This window comes from Notothenia rossii, assembly GCF_949606895.1.
Source record: "Notothenia rossii genome assembly, chromosome: 7".
NCBI classification, from domain to species: Eukaryota; Metazoa; Chordata; class Actinopteri; order Perciformes; family Nototheniidae; genus Notothenia; species Notothenia rossii.
Window position 1 is genome coordinate 30,094,137 of NC_136905.1, and position 24,235 is coordinate 30,118,371.

A 24,235-nucleotide genomic window follows, 5' to 3' on the forward strand; every position below is an offset into this window, starting at 1 on the left:
ACATGTTCATACTGATAGCACCTGCTATGCTGCAGTTCAAATAGGAGTTTACATGTTAAAAAACAAAAAACAAACAGGTGATTAACAAAACATTTAAATATAACCAAATTAATATAACATTACAAATATTGAGTGGGTAGATTACAACACATGGAGCCATCCACGGTGCTGTTTGTTTATGCTCACATGGTTTGATGACAAATAAATGCCATGCATGGCAACTTTCAAAATATAAAACAAAATGGACCTCTGAAAAATGCTTATAGCTGGAAAATAAGAAGTCAGGGTTTATCATCGCAGGACATGAAGTTCTTATTCAAATAGTGTCATGGTAACACTCGTACTTTAGCAAGAAAAATATCCCAAATTAGCCAATCACACAGGTCAACAGGTTTTGAGTAAATAGGTGAGTAACGTAGGGAATTGTAGTTATTGCACAACGTACTGTATTTGTTAAGATGGAGGACATATTGATGAAAGTAATGTTCCACAGTTATTTATCAAATACCTAAATGTTTTTAATTGTTATAACATTCGCAAACTTATGTTTGAGATAAGAAAAGATAAGATAAACCTTTATTGATCTCTTTGGGGAAATGTTGGGATCTAAGTAGCAACTGCAACAAGGGTTAAACACAGGACATACACACAAATATAATAATAATAATAATAATAATAAAAATAATAATAAAAATAATAATAATAATAATGATAATGATAATAATAATACAAATAATAATAATAATGATGATAATAATAATAATAATAATGACAATAATAATAATAATAATAATAATAATAACGATAATTATAATATCAATAATGAAAGTAAAGAAGTGCAAGAAATAAAAATACCTAAAGAAATATGTACAAAATGTACAGTATACATTAGAATTAAATGTTTTTACACTTGATTAGTTGTATTGTTTGAATGCTGACCAATATAAAATATGACTACACTATTTCATTATGCTTTTCTCAATAGTTCGCCTTATTTTAATATCTTTACATTTATGTTACACTGTTTAACTGAAGCCAAGCAAACACAAGCTTTTACATTTCAAACAACATTTAACATGTCCTTATATTTTGTGCATAGATGTACAGAGGAAGATTATAGTCGTTTTTGTGATATTGTTGAACAGACACTTACTTACATTTCAAATTCTCATAGTACTGGAATTTCCCACCTCCATTCCCAGCAAGGAGAGAGATGCAAGCCCATCCTGGCAGCTTCATGCTGTCAGTGATGAGGCAACAGAGGCCTCAGTGAGTATAAATGACAGCACATTCTACTCTCAACCATCACACAGGAGAAGAACTACAAAGAGCTGACAACGGTCACCAACAGATCTGAAGAAATCTAGTCGACCTAAATCAATCCTCCTAAGATGAAGACATTCTGGGTTGCAGTCGCAGTGGCCGTCGTGCTCACTTGTATCTGTATGGAGGAGAGCTCTGCTGTCCCAGGACCTGAAGTAAGAACATGACTATTTTCGTTTTACTTATTAGCCATCAATGTTTCGTCAAAATGATAAATGTGGCTCCTACTGTATATCTTAATCAACAGGTGCAGGAGCTGGAGGAGCCAATGAGCAATGAAAGCCCAGTTACTGAACATGAAGAGACATCAGAGGACTCATGGAAGGTATTTTAAGCTCATTTAATAATCTTGGCTAGAAACATTGAGCTTATTAAAAAACTAGTAAAAGTATGTTGTCCCAACAAAGTGCCTTGATGCTCTCCAATGTAGAATAGAGAATAATGAGAAAGAAGTTGCTGCAGAACCTCATGTTTATTTTCTCTCACACAGATGCCGTACAACATCAGAGAGAAGCGCAACAGTAAATGTAGAGTTTGCTGCAACTGCTGCTCCTTCCACAATGCCTGCGGATTGTGCTGCACATTTTGATTCCCGCACCAACAGAACAACAAAATAGTCATTTGATCTAATTTTTCCTAAATCAATTGTATTAACTGGATGTAAAATGTTGATGATGACTGGGTTTTGTCATGCTGTAGTTTATAGATGCTTGTGATCATCCATATAGTTTGTCAAATGTCTGCATAAACTAAAGTGTGTTGATAATAAATATTTACAACGCTACAAAAATGTTTGCTATCGTTTTTAAATACTTGCTTTTAATGACACTTGTGGCTGTTCAGTGAACTTGTGCCCACAAATAAGGGTCACTAATATATTGCAGCTCCAAAGCACACATATACAAACACTATCATTGGTTTAAGGGCAACAAAGCAGGGCCAGCTCTAGGAACCCAATTGTCTGGCCTTGATTTAATTACTGAGTTGAAATAACACCAGGTGGATACTCAGATCTTGTACTTGAGTAAAAGTAAAAGTATCAAAGTGTAGGAATACTCTGTTACAAATAAAAGTCCTTCATTCAAAAGGTTACTCAAATGAAAGTACAAAAGTATTTGCATCAAAATATACTTAAAGTACCAAACTACTTTATTATGTAAATTGGTCAATCTCAGAATAATATGTTTAGATTATATTGATGCACTAAAGTGTTATCAAAGCTGGTAAAGGTGCAGCTAGTTTTAATAATAATAATAATAATAATACATTACATTTATATAGCGCTTGTCCTGGTGATTTCCTGGTGTGAATGACTTTGTATACTGCAGGGGAGCTTATGGATTTACTCCAGGTGTAACTAAAGTCTGATTTAAGACTTGATTATATTTCCCATCACTAATCCAAAAGTAACTCAATATATTAAATCAATATATTGTAGTAGAAGTACAAGATTTACCTCTGAATTGTAGTGCAGTAGAAGTACAAAGTATAGCATAAAATGGATATACTCAAGTAAAGTACTATAAGTAGCTCAAGATTGTACTGAAGCACAGTACCTAAGTAATTTATTCAGTTGCTTCACACCTCTGAGTAACACCATTGGTCTGCTGAATGTTGGAGATCTACAGATCAGCAAAAGTAAAAAGCCACTGAATGCTATAACTGAACTGCATGACTTGTCAACACCGCTAAACTAAAGGTGGCTAATGTTTGGCAGGATGACGTTAAGTTGTCTAATTTAGTCACTTGTTAGCCACCGCCATCTTTATGACACTTAGAAACTTCGGATATTCACCAGTGGGGTATTAACCAACCCTTAGATGCATAAGTGGGTCTTTTTTGACCCGGTGAGGTGGTTTTCTTAGAGTATCATTGTAATTACATTTTTTAATCATTTCATATTCCAGTTATTCCTCTAAAAACATGGTTTGGAGATCATGTGATTCAAATGTTTTATTTACATTTTAAGAAATTGTAGTTTTCGTATTACTACCCCAAGCTTCCATAAGTGAAATTCTAAATGCTAACCCATTTCTGTTGTGAAACTTTTTATTTTACACCTGACTATTTAATAAAGATTTCATTAGCAAAATGATCAAACACTTTTGAAAGTTCAATAAATACAACAACATTACATGTAAGGTAATAATCTAGGGCCCTATTTAGATTTTTCATGATCAGGATATGATGTGCCATAAATGTAATTCCTAAAAGGAAAAAAACAACAACAATAAAGCAGTTTATTTAATTACATTAGAGTGTCTCCCCTTACTCAGTATTGAGCATCTTTGGCAGAAAGCCCTTTATCTCTAGATAGGCTTTTAACTGCATTGCATTTCACTGCCGTTTCTATTCATTTTTAGAACAATTGCTAAAAGTTGTTGTTTGAGTGCACTTTATCATATTTCTTTGCACATTGGACTACTGTATAGGGCCAATACTGATGTTTTATCTTCACAAATGGCATCCCAGATCTTCTATGATCAGGACAGAGGAGGAGTGGGTTGAAAGTGTGTTTTTTTTTGTTTTTATCCCTTTCTCATTCCAGCATTTATTTTATTAGACTGTCCAAATCAGAAGACAATGTTTCCATCACAGCTATGATTTAGGCTTTCTGCCAAATAAAAAGGCATGCAATAAAAGCACACAATGATTAAAAGAATGATTTGGGGCTTTGAAATAACCAGTCAGCTCTGGAAACAAGATTTCACATGTTCATACTGATAGCACCTGCTATGCTGCAGTTCAAATAGGAGTTTACATGTTAAAAAACAAAAAACAAACAGGTGATTAACAAAACATTTAAATATAACCAAATTAATATAACATTACAAATATTGAGTGGGTAGATTACAACACATGGAGCCATCCACGGTGCTGTTTGTTTATGCTCACATGGTTTGATGACAAATAAATGCCATGCATGGCAACTTTCAAAATATAAAACAAAATGGACCTCTGAAAAATGCTTATAGCTGGAAAATAAGAAGTCAGGGTTTATCATCGCAGGACATGAAGTTCTTATTCAAATAGTGTCATGGTAACACTCGTACTTTAGCAAGAAAAGTATCCCAAATTAGCCAATCACACAGGTCAACAGGTTTTGAGTAAATAGGTGAGTAACGTAGGGAATTGTAGTTCTCATTCATAACACTCCGTTCGATGTCTCACTATGGGATGCGCCTCATCGCGGAGCAAATAGAAGCATTAATCTCATTACGCCAATCCTGATTGGCTGGTGATCTTGACGTCAGCGTCAGGGAATCCACCCCATATAAGTAGCTTGCGCTACGCCGCATGCGTCATTCAAACACCTCTTCTCACTTCAGAGCACATCTCTATATTGGTAGCCGGGCTAGCTTAACAGTCCACAGACTGAACCAAGCTATCCAAGCTAACTTCGGTCGACGGGCGCTCGCCGGCTACTTCTATATATACTTCTGCAAGAAGACTGTTAATACTAACACACCAGTTAGTATTGCAAATCGACCTCGCCGTTTTCTCCTCGGGAATAAAGGTAAGGTTTTGATTTTTTTCAAGCTAGCAACACACGTGTTGCTAGTTTGTCTTCCCTCACTACCGACACCACGGTAGCAAGGACGTTTTTTCTTTTTCTCTCTCACACCAGAGGAGGGGAAGATAAAAAGGGTATTAACACACCAGTTAATATTCTTTGAGAATAAAATTCTACACCGTCGTTTTTTCTCCGGATTAACGACAGTTGGGGAAGTATTTTTTCTCAGCAACGTACCTGTTACGAGCGGGTCCTCTCCACGCCGTCACCACGGCGACCGAGATGGACGCTTCTCTCCCTCACACCAGAGGAGTCAGGGACTCGGAGGCTCGGCTCTGTGGCTGCGGGTTGAAGATATCAGGCACAGACTCACACCAGGTCTGCTCGTCCTGTCTCGGGCTGGAACACGCCCAGGAGGCTATCGACAACCCCGGCTCGTGCGGACATTGTGCCCGCTTCACCATCAAGAGCCTCCGCCGACGGCTAGCACGCCAAGCTAGCTTGTCGGGTCAGGACTCCCTCATGTCCTCTGATTTACCGGACGGAAATCAGGACACGGGGGCGTCCACCACAGAGATGGAGCCCCGCACTGTGTCGGTCTGGGGCTCATCAGTAGTGGCAGCTGCAGAACCGGAGTCCCGCGCCGTGTCAGGCTGGGACTCGGTGGCAGCGAGGGACGTGCGAGCGGAGCCCCGCGCTGTGTCAAGCTGGGGCTCCCAACTGGACCTCACCATGGTCTCGCCCGCGGATGATGTCCCGGAGTTGGACTACATGGAGGTCGAAGAGGATGAAACCTCTGGATTCCTCCTGTCCGACTCTGATGAGCAAGACGATGATGTCTTAGTGTCATCAGCTCAGGCTGCAAAGCCGGGAGCGATGGCTGCTCTCCCGGGCACACCAGCTTCGCCCTGTCTGAGTATAGACCTGCAGGCCGTGTGTCAGCGTGCCGCAGCCAGACTAGACATCCCATGGCCCGAAATGGCCAAGGAGACCTACAGGTCCCGTTACGAGGGGAAAAATTTGCCCCAAGCAACGAGGACAAAGAGGCAACTCCTGCCGGTCTTCCCGGAGATGTTGGATGAGGTGTCGGTCTCGTGGAGAGACCGGCCCTTCAGCAACAAGGCCCCAATCCAGGGTGCCTCCTCCCCTAGACTGCGACGGTATGGAGAGGCTCTGCCTGCTCCGCATACCGCCGATGGAACCGCTGGTGGCAGCTCACCTCCTCCCGAGGATGGCGACTACACCGAGCAGGAACCCCACGCTGCCGGCAAAGGCGGACCGGTTCCAGTCAACCATGACTGAACGGTCCTACAGAGCCGCAGCATTGTCTGCCAGGGCTTTGAACATTTCCTCGCTGCTAACCGCTTACCAAGCGGAGCTCTGCGAGGATCTATCGAGTAATCCTGGACCGGCAGTACTGGACGAGATAGCCGCGATCACGGACATCTGTCTCCGCGTTCAACGCTGCGCCGTCCAGGCCACGGGAAAGGCAATGGGAATTATGGTGGTGCAGGAAAGAGCTAGATGGCTCAACCTCACCAACCTCCCAGACCGGGAAAGAGAGGATGTGCTGGACATGCCCATCGTTCCCGAGGGGATTTTTGGATCTGCGCTCGCTTCTATGCAGAAGAGATGCGAGTCCAAGAAGAAGGAAGACGAGGCCCTCCACCTCTGTCTTCCTCGATGGGTCCAGCCGCTGCCTTCACAGCGGCAGTCCCTCGCCTAAGCTACCTCAGCTGCTCGGTTTAAAGTACCAAAACAGCAGAGGTCACGGCCCGCCCCGAGTCCCCAGCCCAGGCAGGAGACGAAGGCGAATTGGCCCAGAAAGTCTCCGGTTCCGGCTGCAGCCCAGGCGCAGCCAACCCGGAATTTCGGCCAGCAGGCGAGGAAGAAGAAGCTGGCGGCCTGACAGCCTCCTCTTCTTCCCTCGGTGACGGAGCTGGAAGGTTCCCCAGCTCCAGATGTGTTCCCGCTGCCTCGAGAGATGCCTCAAAGCCATCCTCAAGTGCACCAAAACACATGTCACAATATTGCTCTGTTTTCTCGGATAAAGCATTTTCCGCTGACGCATCCAGGCCTCAGGCTGAGGGCGCAGCTCAGGAAAATGAAAGAGAAAACAATAAAACCAATAAACAGCCCGCCATTTGTTCCCCTTTGAGAGCAGCTACGGCCTCTCTCAAAAGGCGGACGATGAACGGGTCTGTGAAGGCACCGCCGCCACGCGCATGCGCAGTAACGACTGGGGCTGTGAGGCTACCACCGTCACGTGCAGGCGCAGTGCCGGCTGGGGTTGTGAAGGCACCTCCGTCACGCGCATGCGCAGTGTCGGTGGGGACTGTCAAATCGGGGTACCACCGTGTTCAGACACTAGAGGGCCCCATAACACAACAAATAGAGACTCAGAGGGCAAAAGACGTGACATCTCCGCTGGCTCTAAGGAGCGAACAGTGGAAGATGCTCACAACGTCTGCTTGGGTGTTCAAGACAGTTACACGGGGTTACAGACTCCAATTCGCTGTCACCCCCCCTTGCTTCTCGGGCGTTCTGTATTCACAGGCCCGAGGGGAGTCAGCCCACATTCTAGAAAGAGGGATTCTCTCACTTCTAGAAAAGGAGGCTATATCTATAATACCCGCCGAGCAGAGTCAGAGCGGCTTTTATTCCAAGTATTTCCTCGTTCCCAAACGGGGAGGGAACGGAATTCGGCCAATACTAGATTTGAGGGCTCTGAACAAATATCTAAGAAGATACAAATTCAGAATGCTCACTCACACATCTCTGCTGCGTCTCGTGCGACAAAACGACTGGTTTACATCAGTCAACCTGAAAGATGCGTATTTCCACATCCCAGTATATTACCCACACAGGAAATATCTGAGGTTCGCATTTCAGGGGATCTGTTACGAATACAGAGTACTTCCCTTCGGTCTGTCTCTCAGTCCAAGAGTGTTTGTACGATGTACGGAAGCCGCGATAGCCCCGTTAAGACAACAGGGTATTCGCCTGGCAACCTACCTAGACGACTGGCTGCTTCTCGCACAGTCGGAACAGGAGGCTATTACGCAGACAAATGTCCTCGTAAAGCACCTGCTCAACCTGGGTTTCATAATAAACACAGAAAAGAGCATGTTGTGCCCGGCACAGACTGTACTCTTCCTGGGTTCACACCCGCCTGTCAGCGGAAAGAGTGAAAGCTTTCAGAGCTTGCCTCGTTCATTTCCAGCTGCGCAAACATGTTCTTTTCAGATCATGCCTGCGGTTACTGGGGCTCATGGCGTCAGCCATCCTGGTTGTACGGCTGGGACGGTTACACATGAGGGAGTTTCAGCGCTGGGTAGCCGCTCTAAAACTAAACCCCGCGCGTCATGGAGCACGGAGAGTGATGGTTACTGTGAAATGCGTAATGGCACTGCGCCACTGGCTGCACCCGACTTTTCTGGTACGGGGCGTGCCTATGGGTGCTGTCCTTTCACGGAAGGTGGTCACCACAGACGCATGACTGACAGGCTGGGGAGGTATTTACGAAGGTCGTCCGGTGAGGGGTCTCTGGAGCAGAGACCTCCAGCGGTCGCACATAAATTACCTGGAGCTTTTAGCGGTGTTCCTCACCCTAAAACGCTTTCTGCCTTTTCTCAGAGGACACCATGTCCTTGTGAGGACGGACAATACGACCACAATATCGTATATAAACCGACAAGGGGGTTTGCGCTCTCTCCAGTTACACATGCTGGCACGCAAACTGATCTTGTGGAGCTGCGGCCGTCTCCTCTCTCTCTGAGAGCGACGCACGTACCGGGTGTGATGAACCTCGGGGCAGACCTGCTGTCCCACTATATGCAGACTTGACTCTACATCCAATGGTTGTGAGCCAGCTGTGGGTGCGTTACGGCCGAGCCGCGGTAGATCTGTTCGCATCAAAAGAAAATGCTCACTGTCAGCTTTTCTTTTCAATGCGCGATCAAAACGCACCATTAGGCGTGGACGCGCTCGCGCACATTTGGCCTCCGGTCCTCCTGCTTCCTCCACTAGGTCTCTTTATGACTGTAAGTGGAGGGTGTTTGAGGACTGGTGCCTTCAAAAAGGGCACACCTCTTTTCAATTCCCCTGGAAGTGATTTTATCATTTCTACAGGACCTAATTGATAAACACAGAGCTTTCTCCACGATCGAAGTCTACCTGGCTGCTATTGCTGCATGCCATGTGGGTTTTGAGGGTAAGACGGCCGGCCAGCATCCTCTGGTCTGCCGTTTTATGAAGGGAGCTCGCAGGCTCCTTCCTGTTTCCAGGTCACTGGTGCCCTTATGGGACTTGACAGTGGTTTTAGATGGGCTCACTCGAGCCCCATTTGAACCCCTGGAAGAAGCTGACATGAAGCACCTGTCACTCAAGACAGTGCTGTTACTGACCCTGGCATCCGCCAAGCGAGTCAGTGACATTCATGCGCTATCTGTACATCCTTCATGCACTCAGTTCGCCCGAGGGTTAACGAGAGTGTTGCTGAAGCCCAACCCTGCCTTTATACCTAAGGTGGTTGGTTCATGTACCCCCTTTGACATTGAGGCATTTCCTCCGCCGCTGTGTCCCTCCGGGGAACAGCAGCCGAATTTGCTATGTCCAGTCCGTGCTTTACGCACTTATATGGACAGATCAAAAGAGTTTCGTCATAATGACCAACTCTTTGTGTCCTGGGCTAACCCTCAGAAGGGCAAGCCTGTTACTAAGCAACGGCTCTCTCACTGGATTGTGGAGGCAATTGCTTTGGCTTACACGAGTCAGGGTCTGCAGGCACCTTCGGGTTTGCGTGCTCATTCGACTCGTGGTCTGGCTACATCCTGGGCTTTGTTCAGGGGTGTTTCCATCCAAGACATTTGTGCAGTAGCGAGCTGGTCCTCACCGCTCACTTTTGTCCGCTTTTACAGATTAGACGTCTTTGCTCCCAGTGTGGCCCATGCAGTGCTGGGCCCCCTGCTGAGTTAGAGCTCTAACTGTTAAGTTCTGGTTGGTCTGGGTGACTTTTGAGATAAGCTCGTCTGGCAATACGGGAGCTACAATATCCCATAGTGAGACATCGAACGGAGTGTTATGAATGAGAACTATAGGTTACTTACGTAACCCCAGTTCTCAGAGTAACATGAAGTGAGATGTCTCACCAGACGGCCCTCATTGCTATGGTGAAGCGAGAAGAGGTGCTTATTTTGAATGACGCATGCGGCGTAGCGCAAGCTACTTATAGGGGGTGGATTCCCTGACGCTGACGTCAAGATCACCAGCCAATCAGGATTGGCGTAATGAGATTAATGCTTCTGTTTGCTCCGCGATGAGGCGCATCCCATAGTGAGACATCTCACTTCATGTTACTCTGAGAACTGGGGTTACGTAAGTAACCTATAGTTATTTTACAACGTACTGTATTTGTTAAGATGGAGGACATATTGATGAAAGTAATGTTCCACAGTTATTTATCAAATACCTAAATGTTTTTAATTGTTATAACATTCGCAAACTTATGTTTGAGATAAGAAAAGATAAGATAAACCTTTATTGATCTCTTTGGGAAAATGTTGGGATCTAAGTAGCAACTGCAACAAGGGTTAAACACAGGACATACACACAAATATAATAATAATAATAATAATAATAATAATAATAATAATAATAATAATAATAAAAATAATAATAATAATAATGATAATGATAATAATAATAAAAAAATAATAATAATGATAATGATAATAATAATAATAATAATAATAATAATAATAATGACAATAATAATAATAATAATAATAATAATAATAATAATAACGATAATTATAATATCAATAATGAAAGTAAAGAAGTGCAAGAAATAAAAATACCTAAAGAAATATGTACAAAATGTACAGTATACATTAGAATTAAATGTTTTTACACTTGATTAGTTGTATTGTTTGAATGCTGACCAATATAAAATATGACTACACTATTTCATTATGCTTTTCTCAATAGTTCGCCTTATTTTAATATCTTTACATTTATGTTACACTGTTTAACTGAAGCCAAGCAAACACAAGCTTTTACATTTCAAACAACATTTAACATGTCCTTATATTTTGCGCATAGATGTACAGAGGAAGATTATAGTCGTTTTTGTGATATTGTTGAACAGACTCTTACATTTCAAATTCTCATAGTACTGGAATTTCCCACCTCCATTCCCAGCAAGGAGAGAGATGCAAGCCCATCCTGGCAGCTTCATGCTGTCAGTGATGAGGCAACAGAGGCCTCAGTGAGTATAAATGACAGCACATTCTACTCTCAACCATCACACAGGAGAAGAACTACAAAGAGCTGACAACGGTCACCAACAGATCTGAAGAAATCTAGTCGACCTAAATCAATCCTCCTAAGATGAAGACATTCTGGGTTGCAGTCGCAGTGGCCGTCGTGCTCACTTGTATCTGTATGGAGGAGAGCTCTGCTGTCCCAGGACCTGAAGTAAGAACATGACTATTTTCGTTTTACTTATTAGCCATCAATGTTTCGTCAAAATGATAAATGTGGCTCCTACTGTATATCTTAATCAACAGGTGCAGGAGCTGGAGGAGCCAATGAGCAATGAAAGCCCAGTTACTGAACATGAAGAGACATCAGAGGACTCATGGAAGGTATTTTAAGCTCATTTAATAATCTTGGCTAGAAACATTGAGCTTATTAAAAAACTAGTAAAAGTATGTTGTCCCAACAAAGTGCCTTGATGCTCTCCAATGTAGAATAGAGAATAATGAGAAAGAAGTTGCTGCAGAACCTCATGTTTATTTTCTCTCACACAGATGCCGTACAACATCAGAGAGAAGCGCAACAGTAAATGTAGAGTTTGCTGCAACTGCTGCTCCTTCCACAATGCCTGCGGATTGTGCTGCACATTTTGATTCCCGCACCAACAGCAACAACAAAATAGTCATTTGATCTAATTTTTCCTAAATCAATTGTATTAACTGGATGTAAAATGTTGATGATGACTGGGTTTTGTCATGCTGTAGTTTATAGATGCTTGTGATCATCCATATAGTTTGTCAAATGTCTGCATAAACTAAAGTGTGTTGATAATAAATATTTACAACGCTACAAAAATGTTTGCTATCGTTTTTAAATACTTGCTTTTAATGACACTTGTGGCTGTTCAGTGAACTTGTGCCCACAAATAAGGGTCACTAATATATTGCAGCTCCAAAGCACACATATACAAACACTATCATTGGTTTAAGGGCAACAAAGCAGGGCCAGCTCTAGGAACCCAATAGTCTGGCCTTGATTTAATGACTGAGTTGAAATAACACCAGGTGGATACTCAGATCTTGTACTTGAGTAAAAGTAAAAGTATCAAAGTGTAGGAATACTCTGTTACAAATAAAAGTCCTTCATTCAAAAGGTTACTCAAATGAAAGTACAAAAGTATTTGCATCAAAATATACTTAAAGTACCAAACTACTTTATTATGTAAATTGGTCAATCTCAGAATAATATGTTTAGATTATATTGATGCACTAAAGTGTTATCAAAGCTGGTAAAGGTGCAGCTAGTTTTAATAATAATAATAATAATAATAATAATACATTACATTTATATAGCGCTTGTCCTGGTGATTTCCTGGTCTGAATGACTTTGTATACTGCAGGGGAGCTTATGGATTTACTCCAGGTGTAACTAAAGTCTGATTTAAGACTTGATTATATTTCCCATCACTAATCCAAAAGTAACTCAATATATTAAATCAATATATTGTAGTAGAAGTACAAGATTTACCTCTGAATTGTAGTGCAGTAGAAGTACAAAGTATAGTATAAAATGGATATACTCAAGTAAAGTACTATAAGTAGCTCAAGATTGTACTGAAGCACAGTACCTAAGTAATTTATTCAGTTGCTTCACACCTCTGAGTAACACCATTGGTCTGCTGAATGTTGGAGATCTACAGATCAGCAAAAGTAAAAAGCCACTGAATGCTATAACTGAACTGCATGACTTGTCAACACCGCTAAACTAAAGGTGGCTAATGTTTGGCGGGATGACGTTAAGTTGTCTAATTTAGTCACTTGTTAGCCACCGCCATCTTTATGACACTTAGAAACTTCGGACATTCACCAGTGGGGTATTAACCAACCCTTAGATGCATAAGTGGGTCTTTTTTAACCCGGTGAGGTGGTTTTCTTAGAGTATCTTTGTAATTACATTTTTTAATCATTTCATATTCCAGTTATTCCTCTAAAAACATGGTTTGGAGATCATGTCATTCAAATGTTTTATTTACATTTTAAGAAATTGTAGTTTTCGTATTACTACCCCAAGCTTCCATAAGTGAAATTCTAAATGCTAACCCATTTCTGTTGTGAAACTTTTTATTTTACACCTGACTATTTAATAAAGATTTCATTAGCAAAATGATCAAACACTTTTGAAAGTTCAATAAATACAACAACATTACATGTAAGGTAATAATCTAGGGCCCTATTTAGATTTTTCATGATCAGGATATGATGTGCCATAAATGTAATTCCTAAAAGGAAAAAAACAACAACAATAAAGCAGTTTATTTAATTACATTAGAGTGTCTCCCCTTACTCAGTATTGAGCATCTTTGGCAGAAAGCCCTTTATCTCTAGATAGGCTTTTAACTGCATTGCATTTCACTGCCGTTTCTATTCATTTTTAGAACAATTGCTAAAAGTTGTTGTTTGAGTGCACTTTATCATATTTCTTTGCACATTGGACTACTGTATAGGGCCAATACTGATGTTTTATCTTCACAAATGGCATCCCAGATCTTCTATGATCAGGACAGAGGAGGAGTGGGTTGAAAGTGTGTTTTTTTTTTTTTCTATCCCTTTCTCATTCCAGCATTTATTTTATTAGACTGTCCAAATCAGAAGACAATGTTTCCATCACAGCTACGATTTAGGCTTTCTGCCAAATAAAAAGGCATGCAATAAAAGCACACAATGATTAAAAGAATGATTTGGGGCTTTGAAATAACCAGTCAGCTCTGGAAACAAGATTTCACATGTTCATACTGATAGCACCTGCTATGCTGCAGTTCAAATAGGAGTTTACATGTTAAAAAACAAAAAACAAACAGGTGATTAACAAAACATTTAAATATAACCAAATTAATATAACATTACAAATATTGAGTGGGTAGATTACAACACATGGAGCCATCCACGGTGCTGTTTGTTTATGCTCACATGGTTTGAAGACAAATAAATGCCATGCATGGCAACTTTCAAAATATAAAACAAAATGGACCTCTGAAAAATGCTTATAGCTGGAAAATAAGAAGTCAGGGTTTATCATCGCAGGACATGAAGTTCTTATTCAAATAGTGTCATGGTAACACTCGTACTTTAGCAAGAAAAGTATCCCAAATTAGCCAATCACACAGGTCAACAGGTTTTGAGTAAATAGGTGAGTAACGTAGGGAATTGTAGTTATTTTGCAACGTACTGTATTTGTTAAGATGGAGGACATATTGATGAAAGTAATGTTCCACAGTTATTTATCAAATACCTAAATGTTTTTAATTGTTATAACATTCGCAAACTTATGTTTGAGATAAGAAAAGATAAGATAAACCTTTATTGATCTCTTTGGGAAAATGTTGGGATCTAAGTAGCAACTGCAACAAGGGTTAAACACAGGACATACACACAAATATAATAATAATAATAATAATAATAATAATAATAATAATAATAATAATAATAATAATAATAATAATAATAATAAAAATAATAATAATAATAATGATAATGATAATAATAATAAAAATAATAATAATAATGATAATGATAATAATAATAATAATAATAATAATAATAATGACAATAATAATAATAATAATAATAATAATAATAACGATAATTATAATATCAATAATGAAAGTAAAGAAGTGCAAGAAATAAAAATACCTAAAGAAATATGTACAAAATGTACAGAATACATTAGAATTAAATGTTTTTACACTTGATTAGTTGTATTGTTTGAATGCTGACCAATATAAAATATGACTACACTATTCCATTATGCTTTTCTCAATAGTTCGCCTTATTTTAATATCTTTACATTTATGTTACACTGTTTAACTGAAGCCAAGCAAACACAAGCTTTAACATTTCAAACAACATTTAACATGTCCTTATATTTTGCGCATAGATGTACAGAGGAAGATTATAGTCGTTTTTGTGATATTGTTGAACAGACACTTACATTTCAAATTCTCATAGTACTGGAATTTCCTACCTCCATTCCCAGCAAGGAGAGAGATGCAAGCCCATCCTGGCAGCTTCATGCTGTCAGTGATGAGGCAACAGAGGCCTCAGTGAGTATAAATGACAGCACATTCTACTCTCAACCATCACACAGGAGAAGAACTACAAAGAGCTGACAACGGTCACCAACAGATCTGAAGAAATCTAGTTGACCTAAATCAATCCTCCTAAGATGAAGACATTCTGGGTTGCAGTCGCAGTGGCCGTCGTGCTCACTTGTATCTGTATGGAAGAGAGCTCTGCTGTCCCAGTAACTGAAGTAAGATCTTGACTATTCCTATTCACTTATTAGTTTGTGTCAAAATGCCAAAATGTGGCTCCTACTGTAAATGTTCATCAACAGGTGCCGGATGAGGAAGAGCCAATGAGCTATGACTATCCACTTACTGAACATGAGGAGCCCTCAGACGACTCATGGATGGTATGTTAAGCTAACTGAATCAATTGAAATATAAAGCTAATTTGTGTGTTGTCCCAATAAAGTGCCCTGATGCTCTCCAATGAAGAATAAAGAATAAACGGTGAGTAAAGATGCTGCAGATGAACTCATTGCTCATGTTGTATCTCTCACACAGATGCCGTACAGCCCCAGAGCAAGGCGTCCCCGCCGCAAGTGTAAATTTTGCTGCAACTGCTGCAGCGACATCTGTCAAACGTGCTGCACAAGGAGATTCTGAGGATTCCTGCACCAACAACAACTGTTGCAAAATTCTGAAGATTCCTAGATTTCATCATGTGCTAGACAACTGATAGTGCAGTTTGTTATACAATAAACTTAAATATGACAATATGAAATTGTGTGAAAGTGTTTTAATTACAATTATAAGTAATGTCTCACACACCTGTCAATTGCTATGACAAGTCAAAAATGTCCACATGCCTATGGAGATTTGATGGCCACCACACAACTCATTTGAATGTTGGCAATCCTTCTGGACACAATTTAGTTTTTTCTTTTTATAGCTATACTAGCTATTTCTTCTTCTCATGGAGATGTCAGCTCATTTCATACATCACACTTACAGCTTAGTAATGACAGCAGTATATTAGCTTTGGGTTGTGGTGCACACATTTAGTAAACTTGTGTACGTTCACATTGAGTTTACCTTAACTCAGTGTAGTCTCGTTTTTTTTTCTTTTTCTGAGTTACCAGAGTAGGTGGAGCTGCTGCTGGTTGCTTCTGCTGGAGAGACATATTGGCAAAGAGAAGCAAAATATGCACCCTCTAAAGCAGACATTTAAATACAGTGGCCAATCGGAATGTACCAAGTGCTACATTAAGGGGGGGGGGGGGGTATTTTGTTGTTTTGGAGATTTTATTTCTAACCCTCCGTATATAGGTTTGTTGCTGATTTTGTTTTTGTAAATTGTAAACATATCAAATGATGGACACTGATCCCTTGAGATCATTGATCTCTTTTTAAAGGGAGACCTGCAGCAGTAGTTCCACATGAAACATAAACACATAAAACAACAGAACAACAAAAAGGACATCATACAGCATCATTACAGGGATTACAATTTACAATAACTATCCACATGAACAGGTACCAACAGCATCCGATTGAGTAGCATCCAATTGAGCTTTAAAAACATTTAGTGGCACCAGATTGCTCAGTTTCCATTTCAATTGCAGATTATTCCAAGACAGAGGAGCTGCGCATCTAAAAGCTTTCTTCCCTAAGACAGTCTTAGCAGTTGGCACATTCAATAAAACCACAGTATGCGATCTCAGGCAGTAGCCACTTACAATTCACCGTGAGATCAGGGAGCAGATGTAGGATGGAAGTTTCCCTAACATGGCTTTGTATATAAAAATGTAGTGACTGAGCCTCTGTACAGTTAGTGAAGGCAAACCTGCCCTTGCATACAGGGTACAGTGATGGGTTAATAATTGACATGTCCCGTTTTGTTCTATTTTAGTTTTGTGTTACCCCTTTCTTTCAGCTTCAGTTCCATTTGTTTAGTTTAGTTTAAGTTAGCATTTTATGAAATATGCTAAAATATATTTTATCTAAAGTTGGCAGCTGTGATTCAAATGAGAGCTGTAGATGTATTACAATGACTTAAATTGGAAATAAAATGAATATGCAAAACGAAAAAAGAAGGGATACTGCAAACTGAGATGATGTGGGACATTTTTTATTTTGCAAGACTGCTATGATGCTTGTATTCAATGTTATATTCACAATATGTTGCGGCTTTGTTCAAAGTAGAACTATTAATACATTATGAAATGTACAACAACACTGTTGAATGCTCTGCCAGAGGAAATGTTTGCACATTGTAGTGGGCTGTGTAAATAGGACTAAACTGACAATTCCTAACATGATTATTCAAATGTTACACTTAGATATTTACAATGAGGTTTTATTAAATAAAACGGATGTAGGACATTTAAAATAGACTTAAAGACAGGATGTCAAGTTAAAAAATGTAAAACTTAATATTACTTAAAACATCGGAAAATATAAACTTTTAATCTGATAAACATATGTATAATACAAAAAACATAATTTTCCTAAAAAACATTTCTAAACAAGATTTAAAAGTGAAATGACTAAAGTGACAATTATTCTGTCAACATGACTATCTATCGTGTTACATTGAGGCCTTTCTCTTAAAAAAAATGTGTTCATAAATAAAAAGAATGAAACCTTTAAAGTATAACTTTCTGAGGGTGATGCTTCAAAGAGATATTTTAAAACACAACAAAAAAAGGTGATTTGCCAGTAAATGTGGAGCCTTCCTGGTAGGCCTACTGTTTGTTGAAATAACGAGTTTATTTGAATCAGGTCAGAAGCTTTATCAGTAAACATGACATTGCAGAAAGAAGGGAATTTTAGTTATTGCAAAATATATTTGAAAAGACTGAAGTTACCGAATACGTAAAGATTAACTGCACATTGCTAACTTTATTGACTTTTTTATGTTTTCAATATGATTGTTTTACAACCAGACAATTAAACAAAAATAATAGATGTTTTTGCTGATAACTGGATATCACTTTAGTTATGTTCATGCCAACATTTCTTTTGATGTTTTATATATGACATTGGTGTATGCTTTATAGGTAACAAATGCCAAGACATCGAGATCAATTTTGCACTACTAAATATAATGCAGCAATTTAATAAATCAAAAGCATTTAGTAAATGTTTTTTTTTAAAAATATAACAGGTAACGTTTTTTATTCATTAATATGAATGCTATCCCAATCTGTGTTTGAGTGTGCTGCAAATTTTGATTGGAAATTATGCAAGATTCTGAATGTACTTAACAAACGATACAGCAGAGTTAAGAGAATAAATATGAATCTTACTACAACAGTGTGGAAAGTGTTTTGATTCCAAAAAGAAATAGACGTTTTCATGTGTGAAATGACTACATTCAGAATACTTCTGTTAATATGACACAATATCATATTATTATTATTATTATACAATAATATTCACAATAATGGATTTAGATATCTAAAGCTGGGATAGTGTAGGATTTAGCTTTTTAAAGAAACGGAGGATATGGTAAAGTTAAGATTTTATAAAACGCCCTGAATTAGACATGAAAGCCCAACAACATATAATGAAAATAAAGTATGTCCTGTTAAGGAAAATATAAGGAAGAGATGTAAAGATGCTTGTAAAGTGCGTCTGCGATGTAACAATAAGTGCTGTGTCATGATTCTCATGTTATGTCACGTTTATAGTTTTGTAGGTTTGGGTGTTTTTGCTGTTTTCCATGTCATGTTTTCCTTTGGGTTATTGTCTGGTCCTTTCCCTTGTGTTTTTCCTCTTGTCATTAGTTTCCCTGGTGTGTTTAATTGTCTGATTATGTTCACCTGGGCCCCTGTGTTTTCTCCTCCCTCCTCACCTGTGTCTTATTGTGTGATTGAGTCTGGTGTGTATTTAAGTTCTGGGTTGTCTGTCTGTCTTGGTCGGTTCGTCTGGTTCCCTGACTAGTTCTGCGGTGAGTGTTCTGTTTTTGTCATTGTACATATATCTCATAGCTTTGAAATAAAGGAATTTCAGTTTATATCTGCATTTGGGTCCTGCTTGTTTCACGCACCGTGACAGTACGAACCGACCTTAAAATGGACCCAGCAGATCTTTTGAAGCTACAGACGGAACGTCTTGGATATTCTCTGGAGTATATTTTTAATACGTGGAAAGGGGCCTCATCTAGACGGGGTAGAGAGGCTGCGTTGAAGGAGGCACGTCAGGAGGTTGCTCGCAAGCCCTGGCTCTGGAGCTTGTTGCCCAAGTGGCTTAGGATTTTTTCACGCCCTGAGAGCCAGTCCTCATTTTCTGACCCTTTCTTGGGGTCTGGTCTGGAGTTTGGGGGTCCACGAAGCCTCCAAAAAACTCCTAAGAGACGCAAGGCCAGGGTTCCGCGCCCAACAGCCATGGTTCCGGCTCCAGCGCCAGACCCAGCAGCCGTTGCTCTGTGCTCCAGTGCCGGCCCATGCAGCTTTCCTTCCATACTCCATTACCTGGCTTACACAGCCAGGGTCCAGGCTTCTGCTCCGCGCCCAGCAGCCAGGGTTCCGGCTCCAGAACCGGACCTTACAGCCATGTTTCCGGCTCCAGAACCGGACCTTACAGCCATGTTTCCGGCTCCAGAACCGGACCTTACAGCCATGGTCCCGGCTTCAGTGCCGGCTCCAGTAACCATGGCCCCGACTCCGGCTCCTCGTCACCTGCTGACTCATCGGCCGACGCCAGCTCCTCGAGTCCTGTCGGCGTACCGGCCGACTCCAGCACCTCGTCTCCGGTTGGCTGTCCATCCGACGCCAGCTCCCCGTGTCCTGATGGCTGTCCGTCCGACGCCAGCTCCCCGTGTCCTGTCAGCATACCGGCCGACTCCAGCACCTCGTCTCCGGTTGGCTGTCCGTCCGACGCCAGCTCCCCGTGTCCTGATGGCTGTCCGCCCGACGCCAACTCCATGTCTTGTCACGTTGGAGGTCCCGCAGACTACTCTTCTGCCGGGGGTCCTGCCAACCCCATGTCCTGAGCCGTTGGAGGTCCCGCAGACTACTCTTCTGCCGGGGGTCCTGCCAACTCCATGTCTGGTCCCGTTGGAGGTCCCGCAGACTACTCTTCTGCCGGGGGTCCTGCCAACCCCATGTCCTGAGCCGTTGGAGGTCCCGCAGACTGCTCTTCTGCCGGGGGTCCTGCCAACCCCATGTCCTGAGCCGTTGGAGGTCCCGCAGACTACTCTTCTGCCGGGGGTCCTGCCAACTCCATGTCTTGTCACGTTGGAGGTCCCGCAGACTACTCTTCTGCCGGGGGTCCTGCCAACTCCATGTCTGGTCCCGTTGGAGGTCCCGCAGACTACTCTTCTGCCGGGGGTCCTGCCAACCCCATGTCCTGAGCCGTTGGAGGTCCCGCAGACTGCTCTTCTGCCGGGGGTCCTGCCAACCCCATGTCCTGAGCCGTTGGAGGTCCCGCAGACTGCTCTTCTGCCGGGGGTCCTGCCAACCCCATGTCCTGTGCCGTTGGAGGTCCCGCCGACTGCTCTCCTGCCGGGGGTCCTGCCGGTCCTGTGTCCTCTTCCATGGGGGATCTTGCCGACACCGGCTCCTGACCGGCCTCCGGAGCTGTCTGGTCTTCACCCCTCCTCGGACTCTGCCTTGCCCCCGGGCCGTCCGCCCGAGATTCCCTCCATGGACTCTGCCTTGCCCCCGGGCCGTCCGCCCGAATTCCCCTTTTTGAACTCTGTCTTGCCCCCGGGCCGTCCGCCCGAATTCCCCTTTTTGAACTCTGCCTTGCCCCCGGGCCGTCCGCCCGAATTCCCCTTTTTTGAACTCTGCCTTGCCCCCGGGCCGTCCGCCCGAGACCCGTCCTCCAGATCCGTCCCTTGAGGGGGGGGTTATGTCACGATTCTCATGTTATGTCACGTTTATAGTTTTGTAGGTTTGGGTGTTTTTGCTGTTTTCCATGTCATGTTTTCCTTTGGGTTATTGTCTGGTCCTTTCCCCTGTGTTTTTCCTCTTGTCATTAGTTTCCCTGGTGTGTCTAATTGTCTGATTATGTTCACCTGGGCCCCTGTGTCTTCTCCTCCCTCCTCACCTGTGTCTTATTGTGTGATTGAGTCTGGTGTGTATTTAAGTTCTGGGTTGTCTGTCTGTCTTGGTCGGTTCGTCTGGTTCCCTGACTAGTTCTGCGGTGAGTGTTCTGTTTTTGTCATTGTACATATATCTCATAGCCTTGAAATAAAGGAAGTTCAGTTTATATCTGCATTTGGGTCCTGCTTGTTTCACGCACCGTGACATGCTGTGTAGTAAAGTGATAAAAGCTTAATTTAAGATGAGTCAAAATAATTAAGTGCTATATTCTATTAAAATGACTATTCAGATGTTACACTTAACATAGGTTTAGATATTTACATTGAGGTGTAATGCAAAAACTGAGGTAGTGTAAGAGAGTTTTAAATTGTATTGATGTCAGTAATAGAAGAAAAAAAAAGTGTTCATATTTTTATATAATGAAACAGCTCAAATATTACTTGCTGAAGCTTCATTTTCATCTGAGAAAAAGGTTTAATAAAATGTATTAAAAAAGCTGTTTATTCTAGTAGATGTGGAGCCATTCCTGGTGCCATTTGTTGATGCTGACAAGTTTTTTCAAAAATCCAGCTCTCGGTTCACAAGCATTGTCAGTAAATAGGAGAAAATGAGAGAAGTCCAGGGACTATGGATTTTTTTTGATACATTTGGTAAGACTGAAGTTACCAAATAATAAATGTCTGTTGACTTTATCCCCTGCACATCATGTTGTTTTAACATTATTGCTTTTTGGCCCGAAAAAAAAGGGTGAATGACCATTGCTGGGAAATGTTTATTCCCTGCATCCCATTCCCCGCTGTCCTGTAAATGTTGTCAATGATGAGGCAACAGACTGACAGATAACAATGAGTACAAATACAACGTTTCATACTCAACTATCAGACAGGAGAAGAAGAGACATCGTAAGAGTCAAAGGGTTCAACAACAAAGCTCTTAACATGAAGACATTCTGTGTTGCAGCTGCAGTGGCCGTCGTGCTCACATTTATTTGTATTCAGGAGATCTCTGCTGTCCCAGGACCTGAAGTAAGAACATGACTATTTTCGTTTTACTTATTAGTCATCAATGTTTCGTCAAAAGGATAAATGTGGCTCCTACTGTATATCTTAATCAACAGGTGCAGGAGCTGGAGGAGCCAATGAGCAATGAAAGCCAAGTTACTGAACATGAAGAGGCATCAGAGGACTCATGGAAGGTATTTTAAGCTCATTTAATAATCTTGGCTAGAAACATTGAGCTTATTAAAAAAACTAGTAAAAGTGTGTTGTCCCAACAAAGTGCTTTGATGCTCTCCAATGTAGAATAGAGAATAATGAGAATGAAGTTGCTGCAGAACCTCATGTTTATTTTCTCTCACACAGATGCCGTACAACATCAGAGTGAAGCGCAACAGTAAATGTAGAGTTTGCTGCAACTGCTGCTCCTTCCACAATGCCTGCGGATTGTGCTGCGAATTTTGATTCCCGCACCAACAGCAACAACAAAATAGTCATTTGATCTAATTTTTCCTTAAATCAAAATCAATTGTATTAACTGGATGTAAAATGTTGATGATGACTGGGTTTTGTCATGCTGTAGTTTATGGATGCATGTGATCATCCATATAGTTTGTCAAATGTCTGCATAAACTAAAGTGTGTTGATAATAAATATTTACAACGCTACAAAAATGTTTGCTATCGTTTTTAAATACTTGCTTTTAATGACACTTGTGGCTGTTCAGTGAACTTGTGCACACAAATAAGGGTCACTAATGTATTGCAGCTCCAAAGCACACTGATACAAACACTATCATTGGTTTTAAGGGCAACAAAGCAGGGCCAGCTCTAGGAACCCAATAGTCTGGCCTTGATTTAATGACTGAGTTGAAATAACACCAGGTGGATACTCAGATCTTGTACTTGAGTAAAAGTAAAAGTACCAAAGTGTACTGAACCTTTTTGTTTTTTGGCCGGAATTTTTTTTACTTATCAATTTTGGTCAAAATGCTCAAATGAGGCTTCAACTGTTAATGTTCATCAACAGGGACAGGAGCTGGAGGAGCCAATGAGCTTTGACAGTCCACGTAGCTACTGGACTTGAGACCTCAGTGGATTCAGTGAAGCTATGTTAAGCTACCTTATTACATTTGGCTAAAAACATTATGCTAATTAAAAACAACTAAATGTGTGTTGTCCCAACAAAGTACCCTGGTGCTGTCCATAGAAGAAGAGATAAAATACAGAGGGAGTTACTGTATAATGCTGAAGACAAACACATTTCTCATCTTTCTGTTTCTCACACAGGGCAGTTCAACAACAGAGTGAAGCGTGGAATTAAATGTGAAAATTGCTGCCGCCTACTGTTCTGCAGGAATTGTCCACTGCCAATGTAATCTATTATCAAAATAAAGTTCTCTATATGAAAGTAAAAGTGTTATGATTGCAAATGATTCCAGATATCATGTAAATAATTTTCTATTTCTTAACGTAAAATTGTTTTTTTATAATATTTTTTATTTTTTGGTTGTTTTTCTTATTCTTTATCTTCTTTAACTGTGTTAATGTATGCAGCATGTATACCAATGCACATTCCTCGTATGTGTAAACCTACTTGGCAACATGACTATGTCTCGTGTTACACTGAGGCTTGGACATTTACAATGAGGTTTGCCTTTTTTTAATCGTTTGTAATTATTATTTAAAGAATAGATTTGGGGCATTCCACTTAAGAAAAATATGTTCATAAATGAAGATAATGAAACAGTTAAAGCATGACCTGCTAAGGGTGATGCTTTATCGTCATATAAAAAAGAGGCGTTTTTCCAGTAGATGTGGAGCCTTCCTGGTACTGTCTGTTGACGTAACAACTTTATTTGAATCACCTCAGAAGCGTTATCAGTAAAAAGAGGAGTGGCAGAAAAAAGGGAATTTTTGTTATTGGAAAATATATTTGAAAAGACCGAAGTTTCAAAAAACGTTAATATTACAGTAACTGCACATTGCTAGCTTTAATTTGTACCTATATGTTTTTAATATCAGTTGTTTAC

The 24,235-nt window shown here is 40.9% G+C and overlaps 4 protein-coding genes across 5 annotated transcripts; all 4 read left to right on the forward strand.

Annotated features, from left to right (window-relative positions):
• Positions 1 to 1,320: 1,320 nt before the first annotated feature.
• Positions 1,321 to 2,107, forward strand: LOC307013809 (hepcidin-like). The gene is made up of 3 exons (XM_079641352.1): positions 1,321 to 1,478; positions 1,571 to 1,648; positions 1,814 to 2,107. The coding sequence occupies exons 1-3, from the start codon at positions 1,392 to 1,394 to the stop codon at positions 1,910 to 1,912; spliced, it is 264 nt and encodes an 87-aa protein (XP_079497478.1). The 5' UTR covers positions 1,321 to 1,391; the 3' UTR covers positions 1,913 to 2,107.
• A 9,024-nt stretch (positions 2,108 to 11,131) lies between these two features.
• LOC307012920 (hepcidin-like) lies at positions 11,132 to 11,944 on the forward strand. The gene is made up of 3 exons (XM_079640124.1): positions 11,132 to 11,314; positions 11,407 to 11,484; positions 11,650 to 11,944. The coding sequence occupies exons 1-3, from the start codon at positions 11,228 to 11,230 to the stop codon at positions 11,746 to 11,748; spliced, it is 264 nt and encodes an 87-aa protein (XP_079496250.1). The 5' UTR covers positions 11,132 to 11,227; the 3' UTR covers positions 11,749 to 11,944.
• A 3,111-nt stretch (positions 11,945 to 15,055) lies between these two features.
• LOC307013034 (hepcidin-like) lies at positions 15,056 to 15,939 on the forward strand. Its single transcript, XM_079640270.1, has 3 exons — positions 15,056 to 15,403; positions 15,488 to 15,565; positions 15,720 to 15,939. Exons 1-3 carry the CDS (start codon positions 15,317 to 15,319, stop codon positions 15,819 to 15,821), a joined length of 267 nt encoding a protein of 88 aa, XP_079496396.1. The 5' UTR covers positions 15,056 to 15,316; the 3' UTR covers positions 15,822 to 15,939.
• A 4,673-nt stretch (positions 15,940 to 20,612) lies between these two features.
• Positions 20,613 to 23,619, forward strand: LOC307013390 (hepcidin-like). Of its 2 annotated transcripts, XM_079640781.1 has the most exons (5): positions 20,613 to 21,308; positions 21,721 to 21,858; positions 22,169 to 22,233; positions 22,326 to 22,403; positions 22,570 to 23,619. In XM_079640781.1, the coding sequence occupies exons 2-5, from the start codon at positions 21,816 to 21,818 to the stop codon at positions 22,666 to 22,668; spliced, it is 285 nt and encodes a 94-aa protein (XP_079496907.1). In that variant the 5' UTR covers positions 20,613 to 21,308; positions 21,721 to 21,815; the 3' UTR covers positions 22,669 to 23,619. The 2 variants fall into 2 exon arrangements, 1 of the variants encoding a protein (XP_079496907.1); XR_013800968.1 differs by lacking the exon at positions 21,721 to 21,858 and having other exon boundaries at positions 21,242 to 21,308.
• Positions 23,620 to 24,235: the final 616 nt, after the last annotated feature.